Source organism: Spermophilus citellus, assembly GCF_964194105.1.
Source record: "Spermophilus citellus genome assembly, chromosome: 3".
Taxonomy (NCBI): Eukaryota; Metazoa; Chordata; class Mammalia; order Rodentia; family Sciuridae; genus Spermophilus; species Spermophilus citellus.
In genome coordinates this window covers 151,640,907-151,659,243 of record NC_138184.1, presented here as the reverse complement: position 1 = coordinate 151,659,243, position 18,337 = coordinate 151,640,907, and the positions used below count along the sequence as shown (strand labels likewise).

The window sequence follows — 18,337 nt, the reverse complement described above, 5'->3', positions numbered from 1 at the left end:
GAATCTGCCTCCCTAAGGTTTCTCACATGAATTTTGTTGTTGTTGTTTTACCCTTTCCACTGGTAAGCCCTTTATTCTGACAATTTTAATGTTAAAGATGTGCATAATCTCTTTGACTCTAATTCTTCACATTGCTTCCTGGATGATTATTCTGACTGACTACTGTCATTCTTAATCTCAAGACCTTTAAAACATTTTTGGTACATGTTCATTTCCAACAAAATATATAATTAAAATCCCATTGTATGGTACTCTAGTTTCTTACAGCTAGGCCAAGCCTACTTCTTTGGAGACCTCTCCTTTCTGTGCTCTGAAATCAACCTTTTCTTAAGCAATTTTTAAGCTTTCACAGGCCAGGCTTCACCAGCCTGATGTGTCCTCTCTTCCTTCTCCTCCACCTCTCCCTACTTGCCACCAAAGGCATATCCTTCATGAAGTTATATGTCTCCTTCTTCACCTTCCTTTGTGCATCCACAGGAATTGCATGCACCTCATTCTTTACTGAAGTATAGTTATTGGATTTAATAGAAAGCAATCAAGCTTAGTGATTAAGAGTGAATGCTTTTGAGTAAAATTCAATGTGTTGAATCCTGGCTCTGCCATTTTCCAGTAATGTGGCATTGCAAAAACTACTTAAATTATTTTTTTTTCAGTTTCTTCTTTAGCTAGATGTGTAATCATGCATACCTCATGGAAAAATGAAAATATTAAATAAAATCATGAATCTAAATCACTTAGAAGAATTCAACTGCTCAATATCTTAGTGTTTTCAGGTTTATTTCTCCCACCAACTTGAATCCAGGGGCCAGTATATGTGTCATCTATGTTGCCTTATTTTTAGTAGATATTTGTCTAGTATCCACCATGACATAAGTCATAGCTCTCTGAAATTAAACATATTATTTATAATGAAATTATATTCTCCATTCTTTTAATAAGAATGAGGAGACTGCTGTTATAATAACATATGATTATAGAGTTTAAAAGGAAAATTCTTGTGAGAGCACTTAACCTTGTGTATGGGACACGGCAGATGTCAATAAAGGTTTATTTTCTCTATATGGTAAATTCCTTCTTAAATATCAGAATCAGTATAAATATTAAATGTATTTGTCAAGTCTTCTACCCCTATAGACAGTCCTAATCAAAACCTAATAAAATGTATTATATTGATGTCGATGATAACACTGATGTGCAGATCACATTTTATGAAAATTATTTATTATATATGTCATTCTTTTTTTTTCTTTTTTTATTGATTATTTAAAGCATTACATAGCTCATGATATATCATCTTTCTATATATGTCATTCTAAAAGGTTTGAAATGCTTTATAATCAAGTAGTGTTTTTTAATCTTTAAAACTTTAACTTTATCATAAGATTTGGCACACAAAAATTTCAATGGATATTTGTTGGTAAATGGTAAGTAAATGGATTTCAGGTTTGTGGGAGAAGTGGAAAATAATCTCTTCTTACCTCACACTTTTGATACTTGCCAGATAATATTTGAAATCCCTTTAATAAAATGACACACAGAAACTTTGATTGCAACATCAAAGTAAAGGTTGAAAGGCCTGCATCATGGGAGTAAGCAACTTAGGTGCCCATTTTGGGGAATTGTATGCTGTAACATTCAGCTGTCTCTGGTGTCTATACCAACCAACTAATTTTGCGTTCCCAGTGAACTAATTAATACCTCAAATTGTCTTCAAGGATTTCCTCATCTTTGTTCATATCTTAGCAAAGCAATACAGAAAAGTTTTCTGACAAGATAATCACTTCTTTTCATCAAAAATGTATCCAGACAAAAGCTGTGCAATAGAAATAGAATATAACCCCATAAATACAAATGACATATTTTCTCATACTCACATTAAAAGAAAAAGGTGGAATTAATTCTAATAATATAGAATATATACAATATATAATATAATATATAATAATATAGAATAACATAAAAATTTATGAAATCAACATAAAAACATGGGACATTTTACATTTTTTATACTTAACCTTTGAAATCCAGTGTGTATTAATTATATTTATAGCACATCTTAATTTAGACTAGCCACATTTAAAGTGCTTAATAGCCACATGTGGCTAGTAGCAGCTCTCTTCGACTATGAAAATATGGATGACATCAACTTCTATTAATGATCACAAGTCAAAGGAGAACATGTTTTCTCCAAATATCTTATCACCCAAGGAGATATAGTGCTTTCCCTAATATAATTTTTATGTGAGAGTTTTAGAGGCCATGCTCTCTTTCTGCCAAGTTTCCTGATAACTTGTTAATATAATGTCTCCAAACTTGCATATTTTAACAGAGAAGATACTTTCATCTTACTATTTAATAAACGTTCTGAAGGTCTGAGAACCCAAGATGGTTGATGGATTTTGTCTAGACTTGAGAAGATCATTCTTTCTACAACGTAACTATTTCTTGGAGAAATTATTTTTTGCTCTAATTATAAGTAATTGGCATGTCAAGTTGGTGTAAAATGCTTTTCATAATGATACTTTAATTCCTTAGCTTTATACAAGAAAACTCAGCTGACCATGTCAATAGTAAGTATGCTACTATACTACTATGGCCATGATCAAAAATAAATTTAATTAAGCCATACATACTGTATGCAAATTAGTAATGTAAGCTACTTGGGAGGCTGAGGCAGAAGGATCACAAGTTCAACAGCAGCCTCAGCAACTTAGCAAGAGACCTGTCTCAAAAAAATAAAATAAAATAAAATAAAAAAGGAGACTGGGGTTTAGTCAATGGATGATAGAGTACCCCTGGGTTTTACCCCCAGTACCAGAAAAAAAGCTATGAAAAATAAATTTAATAAAAGGACACCTTTCTTAATGTGTTACTATTAAAAGTAAGACATTTGTTTGTATAAAATATTTTTAAAACTATGTAAAGACATAATATTAATACACATATTTGCCCCTAAATGCCTCAGGTGAATCATATAGATTTTTTCATCTTGATTTCTATATATTTGAATTAAAAAGAAAACACACAGCAAATATTCATTGCTATACTTTGACTTCCAGTATTCATAGCTATAGGACTTTGACTTCCAGTCCAACTTCTTTGAATGTCCAGAGTTTGATAAATGAACTTTGGAATCTGCTTTTAAAGCCTCTTGAAAGCAATTCATTTTACTTATCTAAACTGATCTATAGCTCTTGTGGGTTTGAAATTATTAGCTAAGTTCTAAAAATTAGCTTCCATTCCAGTTGGTGTGGAAAACCACCATGGAGTACTTGCCAAAGATTCTGCAGAAAGCTGTTTCTTTGGAGCCTGAAGTGAATGGAAGCCCCTGAAATCTGTTGAAATACTTATCATATTTTCATGATAGTTTAGCTGTTGCAATAATTTGAGATCATTCCTGTTCAGCCAACATTTTCCTTTTGGTAGAGAACATATTTTAAGGATTCTTAATATACTGAGGCAACTGTGGAAATAATGTTAGACTAAGAATTAGGTGTCTTGCATTCTTTTCCAAGTTCTGTAGCTAGCCAGCTATACTAATTTTCTGGGCACTAGTTTACTTATGTGTAATATGATGATTTTAGAATAATTTATTTCTAAGTCTCTATGCAGTTTACATTGTGTGACTTAATTATAAATCTCACCATCAGGGATAGAAAACATTTATGATATTTTTAGTCTACTTCAAACTATAATCCTATCCTTTCTTTACCCTCAGTTATTAAATGTTTAAGTCTCAGACTAGATTAAAACAACAACAACGACAACACAACAGAAGGCATCTGAGACTTCCTTCGCTATTGGCCATTAAATGTACCAAACTCTCTGTATCTTCACTCAGACTCATGTTGTTTTCTCTGTTTTTGTAATATACAAAAATAAAACTTAATAAAAACCTTCCCACTTCAGCTCTAAACCCAATCATCCTTTACTTACTCAAATACTTTTTCTATATACTTATATTTTTCTTTTCTATTTCATTATTCACATTGGCATGCAAAGGTCTTCCAAAATCTCCTTTAAAAATAAATTAAAAATAAAAAAGTCCTTGACTCCAGATCCTTTATAACTATTTCTCTCCCTCTCTACACACAGCCCATCTCCCTTCCTAGGGTTCCATACTTACTATTTCCATATTCTCCCTTCTGCACACTTTGCACTGACTTATATTCCTATTACTTTACTTCAACTACTTTTGTAAACAATGACCACCACATCTCAGTCCTCCTTTCCCAAGGAAGGCCTCTCCTTTGGGGATTTTATGACACCACACTGTTCTGGTCTTCAGCATATTGTCTGGCCACGACTCTCAGTCTCTTTTTTCCTTGCTCCTCCCAACTATCACACCACTGAATTTTATAGTAAAGAAGACTTTGTTTGAGTGCTTGCAACAAATTACATGGCTTTGAATACCTTGTATTTTCAGATTAATTCCCCATTTAACAATTTACAGGCTCTCTCCATTTTGATATGTCACATATAACTCTAATATAACAGGCAGTAAATAAATTCTTTTTTTATTTGTGCATTATAATTATACCTAATAGTTGAATTCATTATGCCATATTCATATATGCACACAATTGGATTAATTTCATTTCCCAGAACCTTCCCTTTCCCTACCTTCCTCTCTCTCCCAATCCACTTGCTCCATTATCTCCTTTCTTCAAATAGATTCTTGATCTCTCCCCACTTACCTCCCCCTGACACAGAGTATTTCCCTCTTCTAATCATCTACTTCTCAGAACACTAAATGGAAACTCTATCTAATTAGTTGTTTGATCTCAACATCTGGGAAACATTCTTAATATTTTTCTCTATGATGGTATATAATTAAACACATCTTGGCATTCTATACCTTAAATATGTTTCCTCTATTTTTACCACCTCCACTATGATCCTAGTAATCATATTATACATCCTAGTATTTATTTGATTCCAATAATGTTTTCTAAACTATAGCCCAGAATGAGCTTCTTTCAATACAAGTATAAATTTGTCCTTTTTCTGCTTAAAAGTTTTTTGTTGGTTCCTCTTAAAAATTAGTAGGAAACCAAATCTGTATCATTTTGACAAAGTTTCAAAAAATGGGCTGGGGATGTGGCTCAGTGGTAGAGCACAGCATGCACAAGGCCCTGGGTTCAATTCCCACCGCCACACACACATGAATAAATGAATAAAGAAGCCTTAAATGATTTTCACCTCTGTTTGCCTCTCTACCTCACTCAGTGCCTTCTACCTCCTCATTCTCAATTGCCACAATCCAGTCACCCAGGTCTTTATTCAATTTCTGAAAGAGACCAACGTTTTTTATGTAAGGGTCTTTACCCACACTGTTGTCAACTTAAAAAAATGTTAATCACCATCTTCTCTGAGTAATGCCTTATTATCCTTCAGAAGAAAGTTACATTATGGTAAAACTAATCAATAGAAAGTTATAGTAGTTACATTCTAGACAGCAGATTTCAGAATTAGAAAAATATGAATAGAGTCATTCACACACACACACACACACACACACACACACAAAATACTGATTCTTTAGAGATGCTTTTACTGGTTCCTCCATTGCTAAGAAAGTTCATTTGTATTTTCCAGAAAGCTGTATCTTTTCCTGTCCACAAAGTACAATCTATAATTTTAATTTGTGCATTATTTATTCATTGTCTACCTTCATTTTTAAATTATGCTTCAGAAGTTCAGGGATCATGCTTATTTTATTCACTGCTAGATCCTGATGACCTAATTCAAAATATTGAATTTTGTAGCTCTGGCATCAATATTTGTTGACTAAATCTAATAGGAGAAGGAACTGATAGAGGGAGCAGCTGTATTGTGAGAGTCAGAACAGTAGCCCACCCTTCCTGGCTCCCAACAGAGCTCTTCTTCCACACATCACTGTTATTTCTCTTCATGACTCATTCCAACCCAGTGCAGATCATGGAGTGCAAGCCCACTGAGTCTCCTTGCCACCAAACTCAGCACTGATTTGGCCCCATCTCTGTAAGCCTAACCCTGGAAGGTGCCAGGCCCTGAGTCATGCTATCTCACAATCCAGTTTCTGGGGTTTCTCTGCCTGTCTTAGATGGCCTTGGCCTTCCCCTCTTCCAGTTCTTCAACATTTTAAACATATTGTTCATCTTCAAAAGAAGCCACTTTTCTTCTTTCCTATTTATATTCCTTTCTTTTCTTAGTCCATGGAAAACCTTGCTAATTATGCAGTGTTCTTTCTCCCCCTAAAGCTTAAACTAATTTCTTATTTTCCATCACTGAATGATGTGCTGACAGTTGCATATATCAGTTTTCTTCTGCTAACCACTGACATGCACAAACAGTTTTACCAGAAAAAGGTGAATGAACATCTTTATCAACAAAGACATGACCTCTCATAAATATAATTAACTATGCAGAATAATAAAATACCTAGAGGACAAAATGTACAACAAATATATTCATGTGATAAGCTGTCTTCAAGTACTGCCAAGCCATCTTGGTGATTTGGCAGACCAGGTGAGATAGGAGGCAATTATAGCAAATGGAGAAATTTTAAAAAGAAAAAGAAAACACAAACCACTCAAGGGAGAAATGGAAAGAATGACCTCTCAGCGGTACATGAAGATGCACAGCAGGTAGTGGGGAAAACCTCTTCAGAGACTACAGAGTAACTGAGTGAATAGTGAACACAAGAATGAAGTTCCAAAGAAATCATCAGACATAGCATATAGCTAATAGGCATGCCAAACAATTCTAAATAAATCCAAGTCCAAAAACTATCTCAGAAACTTCCCACTGGCCTGGGATTCAAATCTTTCATTGCAGGGAGTTGTGGCTCAGTGGTGGGAAACTTGCCTGGCATGTGAGAGGCAATAGGTTGGATTCTCAGCACCACATATAAATAAATGAATAAACTAAAGGTTCATCAGCATCTAAAAAATATATTTTAAAAAATCTTTCAGTGCAAAGAACAAATCAGGCTTGATTCTCAGAATGTCATTTTCCACATCTCCCCCTCAGTGCTCATGTAATGTGATCTTTCTTGATTTTAATGCACTATACATTGTTATGTTCTAATTCTGTTTTGGGGTGGCTTTTCTCATTTAAAAAGTAATCTATTGAATATTTTGATCATTCTAAATAAATGAGGTTTTTGAGCTGTTTCTTCTGTAGCTGTAGCAAGGAAAATTATAACTATATTCAGAAAATTAGTTATAAATTTATGAATTTTGTGTGAGAGGGAATTTAAATTTTGCAGTATCTTAAATATCAATTGTTCAAATAAATCTTTATGGTCACTATTCACATTAGTCCTGATAACAGAACAATATAAAACCAATCTCATAGATAGTAAAAACAAAACCAGAGGAATTTATCTCCTGAATTCAAATTTTTTTATGTTAGTCAAATATAATATAAACTTTAAAATTAAATCTACATAAATATTTAAGATAATGAATATTTCTGGAGGGAATTAAAGGGGAAAATGGTCAATATTAAATATTGGGGATAGGTATTGTTACCAATAACATTCTTTTTACTAAGGTAATTTAAAATTTAGATATATATTATATAGAGCTTGTATATGTAATCACATAAACTTGTATTATGTAATTCATAATACTTTAATTATTATATTTACATGTAATTTAATTAGTCATGTAGGCTATCCTAATTTGGATGATTTTTGCCTATATTTCTATATTTAAGATTTATTTTATTGAATGTAAGATGAGCTTAGATTTTTTTAATATAGTAGAAGAACATACATATATAATGCTCACAACTTGATACATATGGAAACTATAACAGCTTAAAATGTTAAAATGATAGATTTATTGATGGAGAGAGAATAAAAATTACTCCCCTGGGGATGTGCCAGCTTTGAGTCTGATTTATGATCTGTTCTTACAGTTGAAAATAGCCAGGGACTCTAGGGGATTAAAGCATTGAAATTTTGCTCTTCCCAAGAATCTTCAACACAACAGCCATGCAATATGTGTGGCAGTTTCTGAAAGCCAGTTAGTTATAGAAATTAACTTCAGCTTCAAAGAGGGTCCCAACATTATGAATTTGTCCCCAAATCAGAGGCATTAAAGGCATAAAAGCAGAATATACTGCATATCAGTGACAGTTATCAATTTTTTCCTATAATCGTTCATCTTTCCACCTGCCCTGTACCAGAGTGTGCACATCTACATCTACACATTATTTTTTTCTTTATGTGACTTAAATTTTAGATTTTATCTTACTCTTGTTACTGATTTCACTTTTTGGTATTAATCACTAAATTCTAAATCCTTTAATTTCTCATCCCTTAAGTTAAAGAATTTGTTGAGATAAAAGATAATGAAGGGTCAGAGATATAGTTTAGTGGTAAAGCACTTGTCTAGCATGTGTGAGGTACTGGGTTCAATCCTCAGCACTGCATTAAAAAATAAATAAACAAAATAAAGGTTGATTGACAACTTCAACTAAAAATATTTTTTTTAAAGCATAATGAAGCCATTGGAATTCTTAGACTATGTAATGTATTACAAGCATAGACTGCCATTGAAAATGTCATTAATGTCATCTTTATTTTAATGCCTCTGAATAATCCAAATAGGAAAATAATTGGCAAAAAACAAGTTGAGAATAAAACGAATTCCAACAACCTTGTCAAAAATAATGAGAAAATAAAAACATCACTATTTGGTAAAATAAGTAAATGCATGCCCACTTTGCCCAACATTTACCTAACATAATTATTTCTGGGAACCTGGAATATGCTCACTAAATCACAACTAATTTTTACCGATGTCTAAAATTGGTTATAAAGATAACACATTTATCTAAGAGGGGCTATGCAACTTAAATGTTAGAAAACCTAAAGTCCAACCAAGATCAACTTCATCAATCGTCTTACAATAAGATCATTTTCAGAAATGTAAAATGATAAAATGTCTCTGTAATACACAGAAACTCATAGAGAATATGTATTTTTGCAGAAAAATGGCAAAACATGCAGTCATTGTTGTGGGTTTACATTGGTTATTGAATATCTAACAGGTATATGGAATGCTTTTATATAAATATTACATTCAATTTTCAGGATAAGTTTGCAATAAGCTGTATTGCTATTTTTGAGATCAGTTAGCTGATTGATCAGCAAGATAATATAACTCACTTAAAGTTGAATCAGAAAATGATAAGCTAGAATTTGAACTCAAACTTAATAACTTCCAGGTCTTTTATCCTTTCTTAGTATTATACTGATATCCTCAAATGTACAAATTCCTATTTTTGTATGTCAGGCAGCTATGAGAATATTGAATACAAGGTACTTATGTGCTTACAAACCCACCATTAAAAGAAATATACTAAAATATGTGATTAGATTTGTGGAGATGAATTTACACTTCCCTCAAATTTTCCTTCAAACCAAGATGCACATCTTGGGACCTGGGTTTCCTGTTTGACTTGAAAGTAGGCAGTAATTCCTGAACACACTAACTTGGTCTTGTGATAATCAAGTTCTAGCTCCTCAAGCCTAGCTGGGAACCAAGACTACTGCCAAGTAGTCTTGTCGTTCTTTCAGAACTCTTTTTAAAGCTACTCCCATCTTAATTAGATGAGGTATATCTTCATTTAGCAGTTCAGACCATGAACATGCTAGACTAGTCTCCTCAATACCCCCAGAACACTCCATTGCATTCCACACCTCCATGAATTTAAACATGCACAGCTTTGCTTAGCAAATCTCTCCTTAGCCCATGGGAAATCTGCTTCACTTCCAAACCCAGATAAGTTCCTCTTGCATGAGAAAACCATTTTGACGCTTCACTGTTGTTTCTTACTTTGAACACTTTAAATTTGTGGTCTTTCATCTTTCTGACTTTCCCTCATAATATTTAAGAATCATTTGAAATGAATAATTTGGTTTAGCTTTTATTCAAAGCTAAGGTTTAAGCTTGAAGAGCAGGAAAAACTTAAGCCAATATCAATTCTGATAACATGTGGGTTGTGCTTGTTGATTGATTGACTCTGCCAGTATCTTCTGGAAAGTTAGAAAGAGAGAAAGATCAGAACCTGGCCTTAAGCCATCCTCCCTGACTCATATATATTCAGGTGCTGAGGAGCAAATAATGAGGTCAAGCCTCAATAACATTTTTTAATGAAAATTTCCAATGTTCCACACAATGTGATGGAAAAAGTACAGATTTTGAAATAAGACTGACTGCTCTGGCTTTAAATACTGCCTAACTCATCTACTGCCTCTCTGATTAAATAATTACAGACTCTAGGTAAGTTACATTTTCACTTAAACTTTATAAAATAACACATTCTTTACAAAGCGATTAATATTAGAAATAATAAAGTACATGATGGCATCTTGGAATTAGTTGATAATTAATAACAATAAATCAATAATAGTATTATTTCTACAAGATGAAAAGATCAAGGCACTGTGACTGCTAAGGTTATTTATTTAACTGTTAATATTTTTATTTTGCATGGACCACAAAATTTTGTCCTTTATTTAACAATGGATCATAAACTAATGGAACTTAGAACTGCTTCTCAGCTTCTCAGGAGTCATAATGCTGGTGCTAAAACATCAGGGGCATTAATTAAGATTATAATGGTTATATGTAAAATCTAGATATTTAATTGATGCTTCTGTGAATTATACAAAGAGTAATAAGCATTGCTTCAAGAGCTACTTGGGCAGTCCAAGGAAAACTACAATTGTCCAAGATATTAAGTATTTTTGTCGGAGATAGTAACTAGTACTTTTCTTTCGACTTTCTGAGAAATACTTGAAATAGTTCTAAATGTATTTTTGAGGGCTGTTTTATAGCATAAATAGTAGTCACCATCTCTCCATTTGTGTAGCATAATTTATATAATTGTTTAATTAATATCTTATGATAGAGTTTTTGCTGCCATCTCTCACTCCAACAGGAAAACAAAGGAGCTTGGCAATGGTGGTGTGTGCCTATAGTTTCAGCTACTCAGGAGGCTGAGGCAGGAGGATTCACTTGAGCATGGAAATTTGAGTCCAGCCTTGGAAACAATAATGAAAATCTGTCTCCAAAAAGGAAGCATCACCATCACCACCACCAACAACAACAAAAAGGAAAACAAAGGGAGAGGTGCTTTGTAGATACCACTGTTTCCTCATTCAGTTAAAAGGTAAACATTTTCATAATCTCTAAATTGCAGATATTTGGTACATTTTCGAAGTTGCTAAAGTCTATATACCTGAATTAAACCAAAAGCTAGCTAGACACATACTATATGTGAATAACAACAAGAAGAAAGAGTCAAACTAGAGTTGATTAGGGATGCTGGTGAAATGTTGAAAACCAGTACACCCCAGTGGACCTTAGGTTCAGGCAGTCATGAAACAGCAGAAGGATAGCAGAGGGAAGGCACTGATTGTCACTGAACACCTGCTTTGTACCGGCTCAGTATTAACAGTTAATAAACATTGTCTTCTGAGTTCCACAACAGCTCCGTGAAACTAGGATGTTCCTGCTTTTACAAATTCAGAAACCATGAATTAGTGGAGAAGCATAACTCATCTACTGCCGTAGTTCTATTGAGAGAGTTGTATAAATTCAGTCTGTCATTCAACTTGAATAACTTTCAACTTGCATACAAGGAGAAGGGCTGCATTGCTTGGTACATCACAGAGGGAAGTAATTGCACAATTTCTTTCTCTCTTTCTTAGAAATATGCTCAATAAGAGTTTATATGCTGCCATCTACTTATCTGCATATTGTCCATTTGGCATTTTGAAACACCTAAATGTAGAGTAATTTCACTAAACCCCCAAAACAATAAAATCAAATATTTTCACCAACCCTGGGTCTAGTTCCTTAGCATTTGTAATCTGAAAGTCTGAAATCTAAAATGCTCCAAACTCCCCAAATTTTTGAGTGCTGACATATCGCTGCAAAAAGAAAATTTCACATCTGATCCCACATAATAGGCTGGAGCTAAATGACAGGTACATTAAAGTACATTAAGCATATTGTATAAAATTACCTTCAGCCTCCGTGTATATATAAGGTGTATTTGAAACATCAATTAACTTTATGTTTAAATATGGGTCTGATGGAAGATCATCTTATTATTTAGATGCAACTATTTCAAAATCCAGAAATCATGAAATTTGATACATATGTTGTTCCAAGCATTTCAGGGAAGGATTACTCAACTGTTTCTATCTGTATGTGCATGTATATATGTGTGGGGGCAGTGGGGTGTTGATAATTCATTTTATTCAACAGCGCAATTAAATTTGGTACTTCACAGGTGAAATGATTGTGACCTTGAACATGAAGCTGTTGTGACTCCTTCCCTTTTGCCTGTATATGTGTATGGGGAGTGTATGAGTGTGGGAGTATGCATGCACATGCGTGAGCATACACAACAAAAACCACTATAGTTTTTACTGAGATGAAAGATGGGCATTTTGCTTTGGATAATTGGGGCACACTTTCTGTCTATTGAAAGAATTTATTGTTATCCAAGACTAAGTGAATATATAAAAACAATAGTTTGGTTACATTGGAAGTATAATTGAATAGTCTAGCTAATAATTAAGCCCATACAAAGAGCCAACTCAAACATTTTAGGCAAAAGGATCCAAATTCAGAGATTTGATTTGGTTCAAAACATAATTATATCAAGTAAAACGTCAACAAGTAGGTGACTGTTATATATATTATCAATTATGCCCTAAAGATCCCAGGGCAAAGACTTCAAGGTAAGCTATGTTCCCCAGTCAGGGCCATAATTAAAAAGTCGATTTTGTCTTGGACTGAATAGAAATTTCAAAACATACTATTTTAGTGTGATTAAAATTTAGACAAGAAAATTTCATCAGCTAATGACAAAACCATTACCTTCTCCATAACATCATTATTGGTCAACACCAGAAATGGACATGTATTTATGCCTTCTTAGATATATGATATGGTCCCTTCAATAATAATTACACTTCTGAGTAGTTTGGTTTGCTCTACTTATCTAAATTTGAGAATGAGAGGATGAGTCATACATGAGATTCTTCACTTGGGCTCCAAAGGATTCATGAATGACTTTTCTTCTATCTAAAATCTTGATCACACATTGGGCTTCATATCCCAGAGAAAACTATTTATGCACGGAGAAATATTGAAGATTTTAAGATAATTTTGACTGCTTTTGATAAACTGGTAAGGAAGAGAATGCCAGCTTTAATTATTTTTATAAAAATGTTTTGAAATGTCTTCATAAATTACTTATAAAATTTAAATTACTTTTAGAATGAGAGATAAACATACATTTGTAATTTTTTTTCCCTGAGGATATAGGCAGTGTTTACATCTCATTATAAAGAGAATGAATCTCCTATTTTATGTGTTCTGACAGTGTAGAAAAGTGGCATATTCTCTAGACAGAGATATGCTAGCTTCAGATTGTATGCATTTGAAGTAACTGGGGGCCTTCTTTCATGTTTTGGTTTTAATTAAAATTTAAATTAAAAGCTCTGAATATAAAATAATATTTTTGAACACATATCATTTGTATATAGTACCTCATTTGTGATGCTATGTTATCAGAATGTTTAGATGAACATCTTAACTAAGTCTTCAATTTGGCTGAATCGTTGCCATGGTGAACCAGGAGTCTACAGAATAGGTATATTTGCACTGATTATGCTATAAATTTCATCCAACCAAAACATCATATTTATTAAACAGAAAATTATGATGTATAAATCAAGTATAATCCTAAAAAATAAGTAATAAAATCACTCAAATTTTTTAATGATTTGGATAAGGGAACTTCTGAATATTTTAAAAGACTGCAATTTTGGTTTACATGTGGGAAACCTAAGTTTAGAAAAATTATTTTAATAAATTAAAATTTATAGAAGATTATCAGATATAGATGGGTGGGATTATAGTTATGATGTTTATCAAATACAAATCAGCAACAGACTCTATTCTGGACATCAACATCTGAATCTTTGGATTTCAACTGCCAACCTAAGGCAACAATATAAAGTTCTTTGGGATTCATGGATATCCATGAATATCACTAAACCTCATCCATCTGCATTATAGATGATGCACTAAGGGTGACTTTTGCACAGCAACTTGGAAACACAACTCTGTCTACTTAACTCCTTGTCAAATTTTGCATATCAATTCTATATCCTATGACTTTATCTTTTCCAAAGCAGTCAACTCAATGGTCCATTCACTGTCACTTAAAGAATATACTTTCTGATTTTATAGTTTCATTTTAAGTGACCATAACAAAGAATCAAGAAAAAACAAAAATGCTATAAAGGCATCTATAAAATTATAGTTAGATGATTTGTTTTCCTTCCAACTACCCACATTTTTTTAGGCTAATCACAGGAATTACCTTGTCTGATTGTGAAACAGTGACTGTAACTATCTTTGTAAGCATCCCTCTCATTTATTTTAGATCCTTTATCTAGATACTACTTTATTTTTAAGCCATTTTAAAAAATATTCACGTTTGGGGTCAAATAACCAAACTAACTGCCTAAAACCTTAATAACCTTGTCCTAGACTAAAGATTATGATTTCAGTAATCCTTTATAGTGTAGCTTTTATTTCCACTAACTTTAAATTTAATTCAGAAACCTTGTAATAATGATGTTAATGTTTTGAAAAAAGCTTCATGACATCAATCAAAACACAGTCAGCTTTATACTGTGTATATTCTGACAGGTTAATTATTGAAAGATCTCATTTGGTATTCATAAATGATACAGTTTTTAATTCATAAATTACCAAAGAGATGAATAGTTTTTTAAATCTAGTTTCTCTTTGCACCTTCTTCAAATCTCTTTGGGAATTAAGAATTGGTGTTAATATTATTAAAAGTATAAGGGAATAAATCTATTGCCTCAAATGGGCACACAGCCTCTTATGATCTGGCCACAAACCCTCTGTCTATCCTTATCTTCCTCTCCCACAACTAAACCCTAGAAAAATATGAAGAGCCAATTCCTGGAACATAACCTTCCCTATCCCTGTTCTTTGCCTTCATCCATGCTTCCTGAAAGGATCTCACTTCTCACCCCCTATACTGCAAGTTTGTGTGTCCATTGTTTGCTGTTTCTATTAACTCAATGCTCACTGCATGCCAGGCTCTTTACTTAGAGCATTATTTAATCTGTGCCTTGTACCAGTCCTGTTTTACACATGAGGAAACTTTGCCTCGTCACCCATCTAGAAGTGACAGATCTGAGATTTTTTAACCAAGTAGTCTGACTGCAGATCCTTACACAGTGATACATGAACACTGTGATAACTTGATTCCATGTCTCAATAAATTTTCAAGTTCAAGAATAAAATAATATTTCTTCCATGGATATTTCATTGACCATGCCAACCTTTCTCTCCCTGTTTGTCTTTGTACCTCTCTGAGGTCACACTAACTTTTTACCACTAACCAAGTTGGTGATGTGCACATATTGTTTTCTTTGCCAGCAGTAGCCTTTTGAGGATGATGCTCTGATTCATTTTGCTACCCTCTGTAGTAAATAGTAAAGTGGTTTTCACACGCTCAACTCTGTATTCTTACTTGTTATATGAATTCACCAGTGAAGGAATTAAGAGGTAGTTCAGACTGTTTCACAAATGACTTACCACAAATAATTTAAATAGTCTACATAGCCAGCCAATAAAATGATAAGCATAAAGATCCTAATTGAGTATTTACTTCTACACAAATTTGAATTTTCTAAGTTGGGTTTATGGCAGTGAGCAATGGTATTGGGCTCTTTAGTTTCAGACACATTAATTCAGTCAAATGTATTATTTGATTTTACTGAACTAGACTATATAATTATTATTATATTATTAAAAATTATTGTTCCCGGAATCTAGGTGAATTTGGCTCACTCTGAACAACAAATTAAAAGTGGAAGAAATTCTTTGTAATAGTGACTTTATGGATATGAGTATTATATTTTACATGATACCAAGCTAATGTAGTCATTTAAAATTTTTGAATATAAAGTGGATATGTTAATATTTAGAGACACTTATGCTTATTCATTCAATTTCTTGAATTTTAGGGGGGTAGGAAATGACTTGAAGAGTATTTGAGTCTTATCATTCTTAAGCCATAAAAAGACGGCATTTTCTCCCCCTTTCTCTACATGTTGGCATTACACTTTGACAGTTGTACAATAGAAGTTTTAAAGTCTTATTTCTGTTTATATAATAACAATAATAACCACAACTCTCAAAATATTTATAACCACATATAAGATGTAGAATTATCAGATTTAAGATGTTCCTTTTATCTGTTCAAACTCAAATTTAATATATACCTTCACAAAAATTACATAATTAAGAACAAGATAGCTATTTGGAGGTTAATAGTAGCTAATTATTGATTTCAGAACAAGTATTCTTAGGAGATTTCAATACCATTTTTCTTTCAAGTTCTGTAATATAAGTATATTTATCTCACCTGGAAAAAATTAAAATACAAAAACTAATTACCCAAAGCACAATTTTATCAGTTTTAAGCATGCCAGAGCATTTTTAAAAAATGAATTACTTTGGAATGATTTTTCATGGACTCCTAACTGGTCATTTTCTCCTAGTGTCTTAAAGCTCAAATAATGAAGCCATGGTTGTTAAATACATTATGGATTATCAGTGACAGAATACTTATTTAATAGATTATATAGATTAGTGGGAACAAGCTGGGGACTCAGAGGTCCTGACAACAGAGTTTTTTTTTTTTTTTAAACAATTAGGTCCACACTAAGAATAGTGCTAAATTATTTTATTTATTCTTGTTGGAAGAAATGGGCCTCTAAAGCTGTCTTTAAGATTCACCCAAGTAACTAACCAAGAAGCTTGTAGGGTCTGCCACCTTACCTAGAAAAATTATGACATTTTCTATGAGAGATGGGTTATTCTCCAATTAGAATGCTGTTGCATTCCTTACCACTATTGATAAACTTACCATTCTTACTAAACTTATTGCCTCCAACTTACAAAAGAGTTTTCAAAGGTAAAGTATCAGAAAGATAGCAAAGAAAAATTGAGAGTGGTGTTTTCTGGGATGAAATGCACTCATATGCTCCTTTCACAAGCACACCACAATTGTTTTTTTTTTTTTCTTTCTTTTTGTCATTGTCTTATTATTGTTGACTTTTGTATACCCTGGGCAATGTTGCCTAGAGATAAATGCATAACAATCCCTGCTTTTTTCTGACACAAGAAAATGATGTAACACTCTCATTTTGATCTTCCTTATAAAAGGAACAAAAGACTGAGTCTACCCTTGACAGATGTGACTCCCAAATCATTAACACTGGCCAGCCCTTTTGTAGAATCAGCCAGTGGAATTGAACACAGTCCCCCCAACTTTAAACAAATCCATTTAATTTGGTCTTGGCAAAAGAAAAAAAAAGCCCAAATAAATAAAAGGACAACATAAAGAAGCATAGTTTGCCGATTCGAACCTACATGCAAGCCAGAGGAGATTTATGATTTTGTTTCCCGGGGAGGGGGTGACTAACGCACGCACACTGACCATCACCGTAAAGAGGTAAAGAGAGAGTGAAATGGCTCAACGTACACACACCCCGCTCCATACCGGGGACGAGTCTCCGAGCTGCGGCTTGTGCTCTCGGAGGGCCAGGCTGAAGCTGACCGCCCCCACGGCCACGCTGGATACCCCCAACCCTATCTCCAGCACGGAAAGCACCAAGAGGCTCCCAATAATCTGGCCGCTGGTGCACATCCTTCCTGGGTCATCATTCCTTTCAGATCACAGAGGAAAACCAACCATCCACCTTCTTTCTTCCACGATTCTCCTCACCCCTTCCACCCCCTACCAGATCCTAAAACTTTTCTTTCTTCAGCAGCGAAACATTATCCACAAGGACTGGATTTCCAGAACTGGAGACCCTCCTCCCTGGCCCGGTCAGAGGCAAAGAGCTGCTCCACCCACTGGCACGCTCAGACAGGGATCCTGGACAGATCTTCCTGGGCTTGATAAGAGTCCAGAAGAGATCACAGCGGTAGCAGGGCTTTCAAAGAGCCTGAGACGGGGGAGACCTGGGAGCCAGAGCCGTGCTCAAGAGGCGCTGTCCAGAGTTCTGCCGTGTTCCAATCTCCGCAGGGAAACCCTATTCCTTCCTCAGCCTCCAGGACCTTTCAGGGTCCCTTTTCTTTCCTTGCGGAGGAGAATGAGCTTAGCTTCCCGGAGAGCCAAGGGGGACTGCTCAGAGCTTCTCTCTGCCTCTGCCTCTTGCCTCCTCTCCTTTGTTTTCGTGGTAACGCAAAGTGCTTCTGCA

At 34.0% G+C, this 18,337-nt stretch overlaps 1 protein-coding gene across 2 annotated transcripts in view; it reads right to left on the bottom strand.

Moving 5' to 3' along the window:
* TMEM196 (transmembrane protein 196) overlaps window positions 1–17,781 on the bottom strand; it is a gene marked incomplete at both ends in the record, with an annotated part of 59,313 nt that extends 41,532 nt beyond the window's left edge. Inside the window, one exon of one of the 2 annotated variants that reach the window (XM_081283384.1) lies at window positions 17,617–17,781. In XM_081283384.1, coding sequence (XP_081139510.1) covers window positions 17,617–17,781 — 165 coding nt within the window. The remainder of the gene's footprint in view (window positions 1–17,616) is intronic. The other variant, XM_081283385.1, reaches the window with a different exon arrangement.
* Window positions 17,782–18,337: the final 556 nt, after the last annotated feature.